This window comes from Carettochelys insculpta, chromosome 5 (assembly GCF_033958435.1).
Source record: "Carettochelys insculpta isolate YL-2023 chromosome 5, ASM3395843v1, whole genome shotgun sequence".
NCBI classification, from domain to species: Eukaryota; Metazoa; Chordata; order Testudines; family Carettochelyidae; genus Carettochelys; species Carettochelys insculpta.
Window position 1 is genome coordinate 58,620,880 of NC_134141.1, and position 17,335 is coordinate 58,638,214.

Below are 17,335 nucleotides of genomic sequence, written 5' to 3' on the forward strand. Positions count from 1 at the left end.
TGCTTTTTGTTTTGATAGTGTATAGACTAGCACCGCTTCCTCTCTGTTACTAGTACTATTAGCAGTTACTGATTTCTTCCACTTCTGAGTCACCCCACCACTGCAAATTTATGCCAAGAAAACCTTTGTATGAAACACAAACTATTCTACACAAAATCTTTTTCTCCCTTCAGAGGAATCTGGTAAGTAAATTTGACAGACACTTTTAAAATGAGCACGTGATTGCTTGAATTTCAGCCTTAAGAGGGAAAGCCAAACCGTTAAAAAAAAAAAACCCCACCCACGATTACCCTTTATCACTCTTCTTTTCCAGTTAATGTATAAAAAAGACTAATGAATGCATATTCTGAGACAAACAAAATATTTTCATTCTTATACTTAAAAATGACAGTAACTACAGTATTTTCCCAGTGTTACTTACACATAGAAAACAGTAAGACTGCATCTACACTAGCAAGTTCTTTCGGAAAATGTGACTCTTTTTCAAAAAAAAAAACAAAAAAAAACATGGCGTGCCTACATACAAAATGTGCTCTTTTAAGCCGAAATCAAAAGAACATGGCTCTTCTTCTGAAAGCCCTCTTCTGCTCCAGGATCAGGAAGAGCCTTCTTTTAAAAGCTTCTTTCAAATAAATACATGTGTTCGTGCTCCATGGGTCCTTTTTTCAAAAGGGCAGGGGCTGTGTGGGAGCTCTCTATTGAAAGAGCAGATTGATTTTCAGATCCACTTTTTTGTGTGTGGACATGCACTTCTGAAAGAAGTTTTAGACCCAGCCTAAGTGAATATTCCTTAGTGAACATCAGTTTATGAGCCCCTACAGCAATTATGCTATATTTATGTGACTTTGAAGTGCTAGTTTGTTTCAGCTGTGCAGAACAGGAGTATTTTTATTTACCAACAGGCAGATATTTATTACAACTGAGAATTCAACACACAGTATTATACAAATTATAAATGGGCTGATTAACAAAACTATATTCATAAGTTACTAGCATTCACATAAATGTACTGTAATAGATTGTGCGTTAGGTGCTTTAGTAAACATGACAACTCTTCAGAGATTTTCACAAAACACGCAATGATGAAATTTCACTCAGATCATAATCACGAACCCATGCAGTCTATAAAAATAGAGTGAATACAGGGATAGCACTTTTACCAACAACTTGTTATATTCTTTATCTTCCAGTAAGGAATAGGCTTACAAATGTGGGACACTGCCCATCACAGGGATTCTTGATATTAGCTCTGTAATACCACATAGACTTGATAGGGAGGAATGGGGTAGGAATGAGACTGTGGCATTAGGAATTCAAATCTGCTTAGTTGGTTGTTAGGTATTCCCCATGTTCTTTGTTATGAGTCTATAACCACTACATACAATAAGCAACCATTTGTACATGACAGTTGATACAGAAGAATTCCAGTTTTTGTATCAAAAGTGCATACATTACAAAATAATTAAAATTCAAACATGAATTTCACCCAATACACGTAAAAGCTTTGGCCTGCTGTTGCTGTGCTGAATGTTGGTAGGATGATGTCCTAGTTTTCTTTTCCCCTCAGAACTAGCTGCATTTCTATTCCCTCAGCAGGCAACATTACACAGTTCTCCCTCTCAAGTATCAACAAACAGCTCTCCAGAATGCATTCACCTCTGGATGGTCACTCTCTGTGCTTTACGCCTTAATCAACCTCATCTCTGCCCCCTCCACCGGCCCCCATTTCAACTCCCCCCTCCTTTAAAACCAACTTCCAGGTATTTATTGTGAGCTCCATTCCACCTCACTCCCCTCTTCCTTTATTACAGGCAAACTTTCAGCTCAAATACTCTACCAACAATCACCTCCTGCCCTCTCTAGCCTTCCTGCAAGCTGCACAAGTTAGTGGCTTGGTGCATTAGTGGCCACTTGAATTACCCAGCCTTTCCGAAAAGACTGGAGAGATGTTTACTGATGCCTGAGTGAGGAGGTGCAGAAGAACGATACAAGCTGGGAAGATTGGTATGTAGCCAGACGGATCTTGAGTGAGGAGAGGATCCAACCACTTTCTTGCTATGAAAGAAAATGGCTTTTCCCAAGCAACAGGGTGTCTTTTTAAATGTATGCCAATGCTGGTTTCATAAAAATCTAATTTTGCTTTTTATACAAACCATAAAGAATCTGAAGTGCTTTTCAAACTACACTGAAATGTTCCTTTTTACAAAGTTGCCTTTACCCCAAACAACTGTTGAACAAACTGCAGAGTCAACCTTACACAGGAAAACCTAACACCTACTCAAGTTACCAATAAGTTTTGAACTGTGAAGGAAAGGCCGTCATGGGTATGACCAAAAGAAAGTGACAAAAGTCCCTCCCTCGTTATAACCTCATTTTCTCATTGGGTGACCAGAGAGCATGGGGGAGGGGTGGGGAAAAATGTGCATGACAAACAGGCAGGACCTGTCTTGGTCAAGAAAGGGTGGGGGGCAAAGACAGACAAATGGGATGTGTGAAAAGGAGTCCTGTGTGTATTCTGTCTTAACATTCAAATGGCTGACAATGTGGCATTATTGTTGAACTCCATGCTATTCGTCTTCCTGGCTGTAGCAAGGAGATTGTGCTTGTTACAAGGAAAGGAAAACATTTATATAGGGAATAAGCTAATTCTGAGCTTACTTTGGAGACTTGGATTTGCTCATTCCAAGAAGTAGTCATTGTTGGAGATATAACAAGAAAATTTTAGCACTAGAATGGAGGATTTCCTCCCTCTTAGAGCTTACTAATTTTTCTTTGAGACTAGATCACCAGTAAAGCCATATACAAAGTATGATGTGGTGAAAACATCACAAACCTCTGTCAGAGACCTATTTTTCTGGTGTGTTTTCTTTTTAAATTAGTATAAGTAAATTCTGAAGTCAAGTCATACATGTTTAGTCCTACAGTTTTCTTTCTAGTTAAAGCACAGTATATAAGCAGTGTGCTCTTATACTTTTTGGGGGCCTAGAGGAAGTGAAAGAGGGAAGTGACAAGAAAAGGTAAAATATTTCCATCTAAGTCGGAAAACACAGAAGTGCAACTGCACCTTGCTGTTCTTACTGTCTAGAGCCCAGTTCAACCAAATTACTGCATAATACACCATGCTGAAATTTAACACACAGGTCACATTTTCAAAAGGCATTCACTTTATTTTCCTTGAAAGGCAGCCACATTTGAAACACTTTACATAGCCTAAAACCTGAAAGAAATATGATGTCCTTAGAAAGTCACAATTATGAAGTGTTTCAGTGTTAAAGCTGAGGTACTAGTCCTGAGATTTCAAATGTTAAAGCTTTCTCCACAGCCACATGTTCCTTTGATGTTTGGGTTATTGAAGACAAATTCACTGGACAGTTTGTCTTCTACATAGTTCATTTCAGTTCCTAGGAGTGTCAGCTGTGCTTTCTTTTCAATAAACACTCTGACTCCTTCGAGGAGACAAAAACAAAACAATTGTTATATAATCTGACAAAGGTGCTGCTCATTTTGAACTCTTCTTGTGTTACAGGACAATCCTGTAGATAAGTAGGATATAAAATGAAGCTCAAACCAAAGTCTGTCAGTGTAATTATTGTCTTATTTTCTTGCTTCTTTCAGGATATCACTTTTATCCTTTTCTTCCTTCTGCTGGAGAACTCAGGTTGAGAAAATCATTTATAGAGAGCCGCATACTGCTATGATGATATATTTTTGAGGGATTATGGAAATGTAATTGTGTAACTGTGCAATAAAGTGCAGTTTTGACATACCCACATGCATAAGACTGGAAAAAATACATACATTTTCAACAGAGAGATTAGCCCTTGGAACAACATAAAAAGGCCCATGGCGGAAGCACCACCAGCGGTGACCATCTTTAACTCAAGACTGGACTTTTTTAGGAAAGTTTTATGGCCTGTACTATATATGAAGATCAGATGAGATGATCACTATGAACCTTTCTGACTTTATAGTATAGGTTGAAATTCTCTAGTCTGGTACTCCCTCATCTGGCAACATCTGTAATACAGCATGATTTTAGTTTGCTGGACAACCACTTATGGGTGTGGCTGTTTCCCTTAAGCGCATGAAGTTTGCTTACACCCACCAGTCCTGGGTCTCAGTGTTCTGTGCTGTTATTTAGCTGTAATTTACCCCTAAATTACTTCTAAGAGCCCAGTAAGCAGTGGAACTGTTGCTAATGCTGCTGGACAATACTGACCTTCCATGGTCCGGCAAGCTCTCTCATTTGGCCCCAGTCAGGTCCTGAGGGTGCCGGACTAGAGAGGTTCAACCTACATAAATCAGTCTTAATAGCAAGTTTTACAGGCTGCTGGATGTTGAACATTAAGACTGCAGTTTTGATATATAAAGTATTATATTTTTGTTCATTTTAGTAAGTCAATTTGGTTTTGTATGTGAAGAAATAAAAACAATCAAAAAATGATAAACCCAAGAAGAGTATCCATTAGTTTATATAAAAGCAGTCATTTTTGGAAAGTCTTTTGTTTTCTTTTAGTATATTCAGTCCAAGTGATGCAGCAACCCCCGGGGCCTGGAGCCTCCAAAGTTAGCTGAAAGAAGTAGGTTGTGTTGGCAAGGAAGTGCTTGTGACCAGAGTGGATGTACTTCACCAAGCAGCCTGTAAAAGGAGGATCCTATGAAACCCGAGCCTCAATTCAAAGCTGTCACCCCAACACCAGATGTAAACACAGATTCTCAGCCCTGGAAAACCCCTAACTGACAGCACAGCCCAGGCATATGATGGGAAGGAAAAAGGATGCAGTTAGTGCTCTGTGCCAACAGTATTTAAGTTTTAACAAGTACTTTTATAATGGAATCTAAAAAGAACAACAGCTATTCCCATAACGCATCCAAGGATTTCTTTCAGTAACTTCATGCAGCTAGTGCACTCTAGCCTCTCTCTCTTCTACATTGCAGTTTTGAAATTTTATAATCAAGTTGTTCCATATGTGACCTACCCTCCCCCAGCCCCTTTTATTGCTTCAAGAACAAATAAAAGTTAAGAACAAATAAAACTCACCATCTTGAACTACTTCTTCATCGGAGTCACATTTTGTTTTTGTATATTCTAACGTGTATGAAAGTCCATTACACCCCCTTGTGCGGACTCCAACTTTCACGCCTATCTGAAATTTAAGAGTCTTATCAATTTTTATTTGAGTTTATAGTATCCCAGCAGAAAGTTGGAAAGTCAGTGAACTAACTAGCCTGTTAGCTACCACTTGATGTTTTCCCTTTGGCATCTAGGTTAAAATTAGTATACATTTGTTTCAGGAATGAAAATCCAAACTTTTTGTGGGGAAGTAAAGGGGAGACGTTGGTACTGACTAGAAGAGACAGTCCAAACTTTAACTTATAAAATGTGTAATGCATATTCAAACTGAAGCTTAACTCCTATTCGATACACTATAATAGTGGTGAAAATGTAAACACAGTAGAGGCATTTCTGCCATCATATTGTCAGGGTTAGCTGGAGTCTTGTCTACACTACAACTTCCATTCTATGCACACAAATCAGAAATTAGAAATGGCAATACACAAAAACCTGTAGTAGAGCACTTCAATCTCCCAGGCCACACAGTAGCAGACTTAAAAGTAGCTATCTTACAGCAAAGAAATTTCAGGACCAGACTCCAAAGAGAAATTTCTGAGCTACAATTCATCTGCAAATTCGATGCCCTCAGCTCTGGCTTAAACAAAGACTGCGAATGGCTGGCTAAATACAGAAGCAGCTTCCCCTCCCTTGGTGTTCACACCTCCAGATCAACTGCAGGTAGTAAGCCTCACCCTTGCTGACTGAGCTAACCTTGTTATCCCCACCCTTGCTCTGGCTTATTTATACCTGGCCCTGCAGATTTCCAAGACCAGCATCTGATGAAGTGAGTTTGTGCTCACGAAAGCTCATGCTCAAAACTTTTCTGTTAGTCTATAAGATGCCACAGGACCCTTTGTTGCTGTTACATTCTACTTTTGTTACCACAGGCAGTTCTAAAATAGTGACAAGCTACACATTTTTCTTATTGTAGACAAAGACCTACGGTATGTAAAAAACAGTTTACTAGTGAATTACATTAGAATAATTATTGGCACCATTGTAGAGGTTTGGTTGTATAAGCAGTTTGGATGAGAAAATGTTGCTTCAATGCTACATAATTTTATAACTTTCATATAAGACAATGTGTTTATTTACTACTGTCTATCCACAGCATTTTATAAACTTACACATTCACTCACCACAGAAAGAATTTAAGGGCTTAATATAATTCATGCTAAACAGCTGCCAGTAAGCTGACAGTGGATCTGGACATGTAGCAAAGAATATTTCATCTAAAGAAAAATACGTGGAATTGTAATAGAGAGGTTAACTCCAGTTACCTTAGTTGAAAGTTAACAAAACATCAGTGTTCAGATGTCTACTCTTGCAAGAAGTGCCAGGGACCCATTAGTGCCCCAAGGAAGGGCGGGACCCTTGTCTAAACAAATTCATCCAACTCATTTATCCAAGAAATCTTATGGGGTAGCTGTGTTAGTCTGTAGCTTCAAAAATAAGAAGCCATCCTGTAGCACCCTTACTGACTAGCAAATGTATTAGGTAATGAGCTTTTGTGGGTAAGACCTACTACCTCAGATGACTGGAGTAGACAGAAGCCAGGGTTTATGTAGCAGAGAGGGAAATTACAGCTTGCTCTGAATTCTTCTTTTATTTTAATTAGGTGACTCACTTTGATCTGTTTTTACTAATAACCACTTAAATCCTATTGCTTTTGCTTAATAAAAACTCTCATAATCAAGCCCAGTGTAAGTAATTACCACATGGGGAAGGCTTCCCCTGTTCATATATGCCTTTCATTGATAAAGGGGGCTTACCTGATGAGCATTTTCTGTGCAAATATTTTCCACAGCAAGAGATGGATTTATTTAGGATTTTGATCCTTTTAGGGGTTGGTTTCCTGGCTGCTGTGCCCTAGAACTGCATCCTCCCAGAACTGAAGTAAATCAGAATCTGCATTGTTCTGAAGGAGTGGGGATGGTAACCCCAGTTCTGTGCCTGGTCTGGGGAAGACTAGATGGTCTGGGGAAGACTAGATGATCTGGCCCAGAAGGAGATGGTGATGGGAAAACCCAGAGAGCAAAAAGGCAGGGGTCAGTGAAATGATCAGCGTACTGGGGGACATCCCAAGGGGTCTTCTGGGACTATACCCCATCCCAAGGGCATTGGTCAGTATTGACTCAGAAGACAAACTATTGTTTACTTTAAGAATACTTCGAGGTATATCTAGCCATTGGCCTGATCTTACATAGCTTCCAAGATCTGGGAGGACTGATGTAACACATGTAATGACGTCAATGTTTCAAATTTTCTCATCCGCCCAGTAAAAATTGTACAGGATTTTGCATATGCCTGCACTATGAGTTACAGGGTAACACTTCTCACTGTAGGAATAATAATGCTGGGAAGTTTGAGGCTGAGCCAAATACAGTTACATTTTCACAGTACAGTAGGGTCACAATATTCACGAGGGTTCCAGGTTCAGAACACTCGCGAATGTTGATTTTTGTGAATATGGAGCCCTGGGGAAACACCAGCTGCCAGCACTCCCCACCCAGAGCCCTGGGGAAGAGGCTGGTGCTGGCACTGCCTGCGTGGAGCCCCAGGGAAGAGGGATTTGCAAATTACTGAATTCGCAAATGTTGCACTCACAAATGTCGAGGCCTTACTGTATTGCTAAGATGATTAGTGGAGAAAACCTCTATTTTACAGTATATTAATAAGTTATATGCATTATAATTCTCATTAGCCATGTTATCACTCAGCTCTTACTACTCAGTCCCTCCCGTTTTAAGGTCTGCTCAACCTTAAAAGCCAACCACACTGATTCATGATCCAGTTCACATATTCTAACCACTAACTACACAAAGATCAGACCAAAAGAGCATCCATGTAAACCAAGCATGTCAAACATGTGGCCCAATTGATTTTTTTTTTTTTTTTTTGGTGGCCAACTACTACATTTTTATAAAGTATGTAAGTGCAGCCTGCCTGGTTACATTGTTTATAAAGTAAGTTTAGGGCCACAGGACTGTCTGCAGAACCATTGGTCTAGCAAAGCTGCATTGCGGGATGCTTTTGCAGAGTGAAATGAACGAGGCTCATGCTTTGCATAATGCTGATCCAGCCCCATGTTCCCCACCTGTTTTTTGATTTTCCTTGCTGCTGTGCTAGGAGCACATGGCTCTGCCAACAAGCTCCTTTCCAAGAAGGGAAATATGCCAAGCCACCGTGAATACAGCTGCAGATGAGCTGTGCTCTTTCTTTATACATATACCCTCTGTGGCCACACTCCACTTGCTAGCTTGGTTGTTATTTCCTCTCCCTACTTAGGAAGTTCAGTACTAGAGACCCTTTATGGTATTCCCACCAGCCAGTCAGTGATCACATTAGTGGGTGAATTCCTGAAGCTCACTCAGTTAGGCCCACCCTTGCACTGAAATGCCCTTCTGATTCCACTTGGCTCTGAGTCACTCTGAAACTGGGCCAGATGGCTGCCACTGAGATTCTGAAGCACCAAGAAAACTTCTTGTAGATGACCTGTGCTCCACTTGGAGTATGAGGGTTTAAGTAATAGTTGTCTATTACACACACAGGCACTTGGGCCCAGCTCAGCATGCTGCCTCAGCACCCCATGTTTGCAAAGTGCCCCAGAATTTCTTCAGGGGGGTGGTGGTGAGATGTTGAAAAGCTCTATAAAGCCATTTAAAACATTCCCTGCACAGGTTTCTGACACTTAAATTTGACTGATTAGTGAGGAAGATTGTGTGTGGCTGGGTAGGAGGGAGAGATGGGGTATAAATTAAATAAATGGGAGACTCTCTCCCTCCATCCTCCTGGCTATAAAATTTTATGCTGGGCTTTATAAACTAATTTGGATTATTTGTAGCTGTCCCAAATATTCCCAAAATGCTGTATTTTCAGTTGGAAGACAGGAAAGAATTCCCTTGGATATAGATTAAGACTAGAACCCATGGTACTAATGACCATTAATAGGAATTAAAGATGGTGTGAGAGAGATCTAATGATTGCAGTGCTGCTTGCCTTTTTACTACTTTGTATTCACACCTGAAAGAATATACACAAAGTGGTGTGGGTATGAGAAATCCTACCATAAAACCCACAATCTATGCAAATGGTAGCTAAAAGAGGAGATGTTAAAGCGAAAGTTAGAAGGGAACAAGCAAACTATTTTGAACCTACAAGTGTTATGCTTGCAAGTTAAGTATCATAAACTAATTAAAAATCACCTTAAATGTATATTTAAATTAATATTATGTGTGCATATAACAATTTCACACATCAAAATTTATGAACTATTAACACAATTATAAAACAATAAAATTCACTATTAAATTCTAAATTAAAATTATTGTATTATATTCAAACAAGACCTAAAAAATTTATAAAATATACCTAAAACATGATCTCTAATAAGTAATTACTAATTTCCAATAGAAGTACATTTTCTCTGGTGGCCCTGAAAGCCATAAGTTTTCATTTGTGCCACCCTCACCAGGCTTTGAGTTTGATATGCCTGATATCAACAATAGCCAAAGAGTAAACAGGGACACAAGGACCACAAAATACTTTGAAGAGTAGCACGGTCTATTCCAAAAAGCCATATGGTACCCTACCCATGAAATCTTTACTCCAATTATAGGTAAGGGAGTGAGGGAAATAACCTGTATAATTGTTGTTTTGAACAGTGTTAATGGCTAACATCAAGAGTGTCTTCCTTTAATTTATGAAAAATCAGACCTTGTAAAAACTGATTGGCAGGCAACACTTAAATGTCCCTCTTTGTAGTGATAGCTGCAAAACAAAGCAGCCATCACCCAACGTAATGTCCACATGGCAAAGCTGATCAGAAATTAAACCATGTGGGCTGAGAGGGTTCCTTTAGATTAGTTACAAACACAAGGACAAGGACTTGTAGCTGTGGGTAAGATAAACAGAAAAGCAGCGGAAAGTAAGAGAGGTAGTACTGTGAATGGCCCTGATAATGTAAGATGCACAGTAATCACTGGAGAGGCAGATCTCAATCTGTGAGTAAGGGAAACACCTGCTGTTTGTTTTTACTGCCTTGAGAGAAACATAACTTCTGTATGTTCCTGTAAATAAACAGAATGACACCAAATACCTGACTATAGCATGAATATCTTTTCCTAACAGAAACAATCTGGCAAGACCCCAAATACTACCGGGCCAGAAGAAATAACATTATGAGGACATGTCACAACACAATAATCTGCTTTAAGAAATTCAAAAGTTTTATGAAACTATTTAAAAAATACCATCACACTGGAAATCTCTTGCCATTAGGAAATAATTACCTTACTAGCATCAAGGGATTAGACTAGCTTCATCAAAGTAACAGTATGGGATATACTTGAAAATCTTGTTAAATCTTTAAAGGAATGCATGTTGGAATTTTATCTTTCACATACTTTCATTATGCGTTTCCCCACTTCATTTGAGTTTGGTGCATGAAATAAAGCTTGTTGGATAAATGCATCTATTAAAATATGAAAGATCTCATGTCTATATTGTGTCTGTACTGACTGTTTCAAGTAGCACTGTTTTCCACTGATTACAAGTATTTCACTGGGCATTTGCTAACAATAATAATAATAATAATAATAATCATAATAAAGAGCACTGTTCATAAGGTACACTCATGAACTTTACAAAAATGTACAAAAGTGCCCTCCATTTGTACTTACATGCTCAGGTTTATCTTTAAGAAGCTGTTTAATTTTAAGTACAGCAGATGGAGTCTGAAAATAGAGAGATTTTTATTAATGATTCCCTGCACTAAAAATGTTCTGAAGACTATTCAGTCTTTTACTGCTGCTAGTGCCTATTGCAAATTAAAGCTCAGTCTCAGTCCAGCCTCATAGCTTTCAAGTTTTTCATTCAGCTTATCCTCCCGCATCTTAGAAGTAAACTTCTCCCACGAGTGTTGCCAGCAAGAGTATAAACTAGCCCTTTGACCTGCTGTGCTTAATGGTTACAAACTGCAATCAACAGCCTAAATTGCACAATTTTGAGCTGTTTTTCAGATGTAAACACAAGGACTTAAAAAAGAGGACTATAAAGAGGAACAAATAAGCCCTTGGTCCCCACCAGACTATACATTTATGATAAATGGAAATGTCACAGACGGTTTAGGACTAAAATTTAAATTCACTTTTTTAAAAATACAGAACTGAAAATTAAGAAGCTTGTTGAGATGCTCACCACAAGATTTTTTTTTGTTAAGTTTGTAACCACATACTACAATGTCATGCTAGCGCCCAAAACAGTGGCTCACAGCCAGCAGAGACACCTATGTCCCCAGCATTGCTTCCACAGAGACCAAGTCTACAAACCAGTAGGATGCAGATGTCACCAGCCCCAAGAGAGCAGTTTCAGGCAGAGCAGGAGACAGGTAAGAGCATCAAGGAAGTTTGCATGGCAGCACAGAGCAAACCACTGCATCTCACCTCTTCTGAAAAGTCCCGACTTGTAGAAAGAGAACTTTTAAACAAAAAGAGACTCCTTCTGTTGGGAACAAGGAGGACTAGTATTGTCCTAGACTGCTGGTAGTTCCAACTAAGTACAGGATAACGCTCTTGAGCTTAGTACACAATAATCCTTGGCCATGCTGGGGTGAACAGGACCAAAAACCATTTGGGAAAAGAGGGAATTGTCAAGGACATTTCTACCCGTGTCTGTCAATGTGAGATGTGCCAGCAGATGGGAAACCTGCAAGACCAAGTCAAGGACCCCTCCAGCCACTCTCCATAATAGAGGTTCAATTCCAGAAAAAGACACCCAGAGGAAAACAGTATACAGTAAACCCTTGAGGTACATGCAACAAGTTGTGCATGTCTTGGGTTAATGCAATTACTGCTCCTCACAGGAGTGGGAAACCACTCCTGTGAGGGGCAGCAGCCTGACTCCTGCCGCCCCTCACAGGAGTGGTTTCCTGCTCTTGTCAAGGGCAGCAGCCGTGAGTCAGGCTGCTGTCCCTGACAGGATCAGTTTCCTGCTCTTGCCAGGGGCAGCAGCTGCCAGTCAGGCTGCCACCTGTGATGGCGGGAAACCACTCCTGTCAGAGACAGCAGCCTGACTCTCAGCTGCCACCCCCGACAGGAGTGGTTTCCAGGCCTCCGGAGTGGAGGGGAGCTGGGAGCCAGAGGAAGCCTGGCTCCTGGCTCCCCTCTGCTTGCAGAGCCAGGAAACTGAGCAGGGCATCAGCCTTGGTTAGTTTCCTGGCTCCAAGGAGCAGAGGGGAACTGGGAGCCAGGCTGCCCCTGGTTCCCAGCTCCCCTTCACTGGCTGGAGCCAGGAAACTGACCAAGGCTGCCGCCCCGCTCAGTTTCTCCTCTCTGCAAGCTAAGGGGAACCAGGGTGCTGCCTGATTCCCAGCTCCCTGCCACATCCGAGACCTGGAAAACTGACCAACTGGTCAATTTCCTGGGTCAGGCAAGCAGCAGAGAGATGGGAACCAGGTTGCCCCTGGTTCCTGGCTCTCTGCCACTCTGGGAATCAAGAAACTGACTAGTCATGCTGGGCTGGTCAGCTTCCTGGCTCCTGCAAGCCCAGGGGAGCCAGGAATAGGCAGCAGCCTGGTTCCCCTCTCCCCTTCACTTGCATAAAAATTCAAGTTATGCAGGGGTTGTAGAAATGCAACCCCCATGCAACTCAAGGGTTCACTGTATATTGTCTTTCATGGATGTTACCAAGCAATGGCCTGAAGCAGTAGCTCTACACAACATCAAGGCTAAGTGTTTGTGCCAGGCACTTAGATATTTTTGACAGGGTAGGTCAAAGATGCAATACATTTTTATAAATTCTGGAACTAATTTCCTGGCAGAGAACATGACACTTTGGGAAGCTCATAGGATGAACCTCTTGGTTGCGAACCCTAACAACCACCACCAGATGAATCTTCTGATGGAAAATTTAACAGAACTTTGTGAGACAATCTACAAATTTGTGAATGAGCTCTCCAATTATTGGTATCTAGTGTTGCAGCAGTTACTCTTTGCCTACAGACCCATAATCATATCCCACTATGAAGGTCTCATCCTTTGAATTCACTTATGTCCGTAAGGTTAAGGAGCCTTACAATTGATGAAACAGCAATGTATGCAAGTTACACTTTCTCCAGGGACTAACACTTTGAATTTTGCAGATAAACAGCAGAACACCATCAGAAAACTCTTTAGCCATTGGTTGAGAAAACCTGCAGAATGCTCATCAAGAACGGAAGCCCAGGTAAAATAAACATGCCAGAGAGCATTCCTTCAAGAGGATGATTTTGTCACCTGCCTTGAAGGAGCTCCAGGCCAATAAGATGGAAGTGTAGTGGGAAAGCCATTCACAGTCTGACAGGGCAGAGATTAAAAATAAAATTTAAAAACAATGATTAATTTTTAAATTATACTTTTAAAATATATAAAATACAAAATTTTTCATTTAAAAACAGTTACAATTAAATCTCATCACAAACATCCTATATCTACACTTAGTCTCATAAAAATGAATTAATGGCTCTAGTCCAATGGTGGGCAACCTGCAGCCCTTGGACAGCAGGCAGCTCCTGGACCCCATGGCTGCTCCTCTCCTCATGTCTGTCGCATACCGGGGTGCCAGAGCTCTGCACATTTCCATACCTCCCCCTCCCTCTCAGCACTTTAGGAACACAAAAATCACCTGACTTGTGCTCCATCCACACTCCTTCCCTTCCCTCACAGAGCTGGAACCCTGCAAATCAGCTGTTCTCAGCATTTCTCCCAGACCCCTCACAGAGCTGGAGTGTGGACCGATTTCCTATCATGTGATTCCTGTGCTCCTAAAGTGCTGGAAAGGAGGGGAAGGGGCTGGTAAATGTAAGGCACATGAGGGAGGAGGGTAGAGAGTTAGAGCCATGAAACCTGAGTGGACGGCAGTCTGATTCCACAGAAAGCACTCCTATCAAGGTCTAGGAGTCACAAAATAGCTTCAGCAACAAACAAAGCAAGCTACCTGCTGTTCATTCACCAGAACATAGGAATGCCATACCAGAAACTTAATACATCTAGTTCAACAGCATGTCTCCCGTAATGTAGACTGGCTGCCAGTCCAAAGGAAGATATAAGGCACCCTCATAATGGCATAAAATCTACAACAAAAAAGCCAACATTGACAAATGCACCTGTCACTTGTGAGCAAGACATTTCCATAGTAAAAAAGGGGGCAGTTTCTATAGAAATTTGGTTTTCATTTTTTTAAATCTTGCTTTTGTAGTTAAGATAACCTTCTCCAGGTGAAATAAATGTACACTGCTGCAGTTTTCCTTCTGAATCTCATAAAACCACCAAATAAAACTAATTTCCTAATCTCAGTCCAATCAAGCAGATACTGCATGGAGTTCTGAAGTTTTAATAATTTGGTGTCTCAGTTTGAGAGAAAAACTGTAATTTGTGTAAATGCGATCAGTTCTTTCCAAGCCTGTGCTGCAAATACTATAAGCAATTGGTAGCAGCTATTAAAATAGGGCTTCAGGCTATTTTTTCAAGGTTAACCCATGCACTGAAGGAAAACCTCTTGACAGGCGCTGGAAATCAGGTTATGTCCCAACAGCGGAAAAAAATTCCTAAGGTTATGAGCACCGGATAACTAATGTTATGGCTGAAACCTCAAACAAGGAATGTAAAATCTCTTTAATTAGTTAACTGACGTGGGACGCCCCCCAGCCGCGGCACGGCCCCGGGATCACGGCTGCTCCGGCTGGGCTGCAGCTGCCAGCGGCCACCGTGGACCAGGGCTGCTCCGTAGCGCTGGAGAGCCCCGGATCTGCCGCGTATCAAGGGCCTGGCTGAAACATCTCTGCTGCAGCTCTCCACACGCCGCCCCGCTCCCGCTTTGCTGCACGGTGCCGAGAGATGACCGCCAGAGTCTCGCGCGCTGCCCTCACTCAGCGGTCGGGGCTTTACGTCCCCCACCCCCTCCTCCCCATCAGACCCTGGGCTCGTGCACCGCGCCGCCCCCGCCCTCACCCGCCGGCCTGCGACACACGCGGGGCGCCGGGACGGGCCCAAGGGGAACTCCCCGTCGGGAGGGCGGCCCTGGCCATTTGCTGGCGTCCCGCGGGACCTCTGCGCCCCCGCCCCGGGCTGGCGCTCAGGGAGCAGCGCTGCACCGCGGCCAGGGCCCGGCCAGTCACCGCCCGCCCCCCGCCCGACGCACCAGGGTGAGGGCGGCCCGGGTGGCCTGGATCTTCCTCTTGCTCACGGCCCGGACCGTGGCTCTGACCAGCGAGGAGGCCATTCCGCCCTCAGCCCCGTCCCCGCCCGCCGTCCATGGGCCCAGGCAACGGCGCTCTACTCCGCGTCCCGGCCGCCCGGTGTGACGTCATCGCGGCGCGCCGGGCAGGTGAAGTGCGCGCGGACGGAGCGGGAGCGGTTCCGGCAACGCTGCGCGGCCGGGCTTGTGCGGCGCTCGGGCGCTTCCGCCTCCAGCGGCACAATGAAGAAGGAGCGATAGGCGGCGGGGCCGAGAGGGAGCCGGGGTGAGTGAGGGCTCGGGGCCGCGGCAGCTCTCTCTGCTCCTCCGCCGCGGCTGTTGGCTGAGCCTGTCCCCGTCTCCCGGTGACTAGCTGTCCCTGCCGCGCCCGGCCCTGTGTCCTGGGGCTCCCGCTCCCCCGGGCCCGGCTCGCTTCGTTGACCTGCGGCTCCGGGGAAACCGCGTTGCTGGGCAGGCAGAGCAAGAGGGGTCGGGTCAGGCCCCTGAGCTCCTACCAGCCCCTCAGCCCCAGTAGCCGGCCCGGCCTTTCGGCCGCAGCGGGCGGTAGCGGGGCGCTGGGGGCCCGGCGCGCGGGGTGGCGGCCCCTCTTCGGGCAGCGCTGTCAGCAGTTCGCAGCCGCGTGTGTGGAACAGGCCCGTCCAGTGCGAGAGGGGCTGGGTGTCCCCTGTCCTCGCTGGAGCCCTGCGGGGCGGGGGAGCATACGCCCAAACGCGGGCGCACCCCGCCCGGAAGGCCTGGCACCTTGACAGCTCAGCCGCGTGATTCCTGCCTGAGTGCGGTGCATTTCCTAATCTCCCCGGGCTGTTGAGCGTGTTTGGGTTCGTGTGGGGCAACAGTAAGACGTGTAGCTCGATTACTAGCACATCCACAGCACAACTGGTTTTCGTTCATCTGTGCCCGATGTGGGAAGTTGCTTTGAGGGGGTGCCAAAACTCTCTCTCCTGCGAGTAGTCTGTAGCAGTTGTGGAGCTTCCGGGCACTCTGCAACTGTGGATTTACTGTCAGTCCACCCATCCAAGAAGTCACCTAGTTTATTATGCCTTAATTTTCAGTGTAACATCTTTGTGGTTTAGACCTTTTGAACCACTGGAAAATAAACTCTTCCCTATTTACTGAAAGATGAATAAACTTTGAGGGAGACTGGTAACTTTTGGCCAGATATATAAAGGTATGTAAGCAACTAAAGATGCAGGTGCAGGACATAAAGTAAACTGTCTTTTAACAGGTATTTATTCTACTAAAATTCTCAAACAACTGGCACCAAGTGTCATCCTAGCACCTAGGCCGCCTCCTCATCCAAAGGGCTGCACTGCTCACAGCTGCCTCCTCATCCCACTCCTCTCCCACCCATTGGTCACACAAGGAGCAGAATCCAGCCACTGCCCAGGGAGTGGCACATGCCCTGCCACAACTGGCATTGAGGTGCACCTGAGCTGGCTGCCTAGGAAAAGGCAGCCCCACTGAGGGGAGTCCTTGTGTTGTTCAGGTGGTTTTGGCTGTTCTGGCTGGGTGAGGCCCTGGAGGCCCCCAAGTGCGCAGCTGCACTGAAACTGAAAGCAGCTAGAGAGCAGTGTGCTGACCTCAGGGAACCCCCACCATTTGGGTCAGGCATGATGGGAGCAGCAGCAGCATGGTGAGGCCCAGCTGCTGGCCCCCCTGCCCCCCCCCGGGGAAGAAGGGCAGCCCAGCAGCATAGCTGGCAGTGGGAGGAGGTGCTACACCAGCCGAGCTGAGCAGGAGGAGCTGTTGGCCTGCCATGAGGTGGAGAAGAAGGAGCTGAGTGAGACCACCATGCTGCAGCAGGAGAGCAGGACAAGAGGCCCCTGCAGGCTGGCATGGAGCTGCATCAAGGACCAGGGGAAGACACCTCACCGTCATCCAGCATATTTGAATATCTGGCAACCTCCTGGACCCAGGGGTGCCGGATATAAAAGAGTTTACTGTAGTAGAATTGATTAAAGCATTTCAGCAGGTTAGGCACCTAAC

The 17,335-nt window shown here is 44.1% G+C and overlaps 2 protein-coding genes across 5 annotated transcripts in view; one reads left to right on the forward strand and one right to left on the reverse strand.

The window, feature by feature from the left end:
- Positions 1 to 3,144: 3,144 nt before the first annotated feature.
- LOC142013578 (iron-sulfur cluster assembly 1 homolog, mitochondrial-like) lies at positions 3,145 to 15,459 on the reverse strand. Of its 2 annotated transcripts, XM_074995150.1 has the most exons (4): positions 15,293 to 15,459; positions 10,798 to 10,851; positions 5,042 to 5,147; positions 3,145 to 3,446 (listed from the first exon to the last, which is right to left on the reverse strand). In XM_074995150.1, the coding sequence occupies exons 1-4, from the start codon at positions 15,371 to 15,373 to the stop codon at positions 3,298 to 3,300; spliced, it is 390 nt and encodes a 129-aa protein (XP_074851251.1). In that variant the 5' UTR covers positions 15,374 to 15,459; the 3' UTR covers positions 3,145 to 3,297. The 2 variants fall into 2 exon arrangements, with proteins under 2 accessions (XP_074851251.1, XP_074851252.1); XM_074995151.1 differs by lacking the exon at positions 10,798 to 10,851.
- Positions 15,460 to 15,501: 42 nt separating this feature from the next.
- Positions 15,502 to 17,335, forward strand: part of TUT7 (terminal uridylyl transferase 7) — a 50,029-nt gene continuing 48,195 nt past the window's right edge. For all 3 annotated transcript variants that reach the window (XM_074995146.1, XM_074995145.1, XM_074995147.1), the window contains exon 1: positions 15,502 to 15,614. The gene's annotated coding sequence lies outside the window, so the exon portion shown is untranslated. The remainder of the gene's footprint in view (positions 15,615 to 17,335) is intronic.

Excerpts from the sequence above, each read along its gene's own strand:
- LOC142013578 (XM_074995150.1), bottom strand. The coding sequence starts at position 15,373 with ATGGCCTCCTCGCTGGTCAGAGCCACGGTCCGGGCCGTGAGCAAGAGG. Across the intron at positions 10,852-15,292 it reads CCCGGGCCGCCCTCACCCTG|ACTCCATCTGCTGTACTTAA; the intron begins GTGCGTCGGGCG and ends CTCTATTTTCAG. Across the intron at positions 5,148-10,797 it reads TTAAAGATAAACCTGAGCAT|ATAGGCGTGAAAGTTGGAGT; the intron begins GTAAGTACAAAT and ends CTTAAATTTCAG.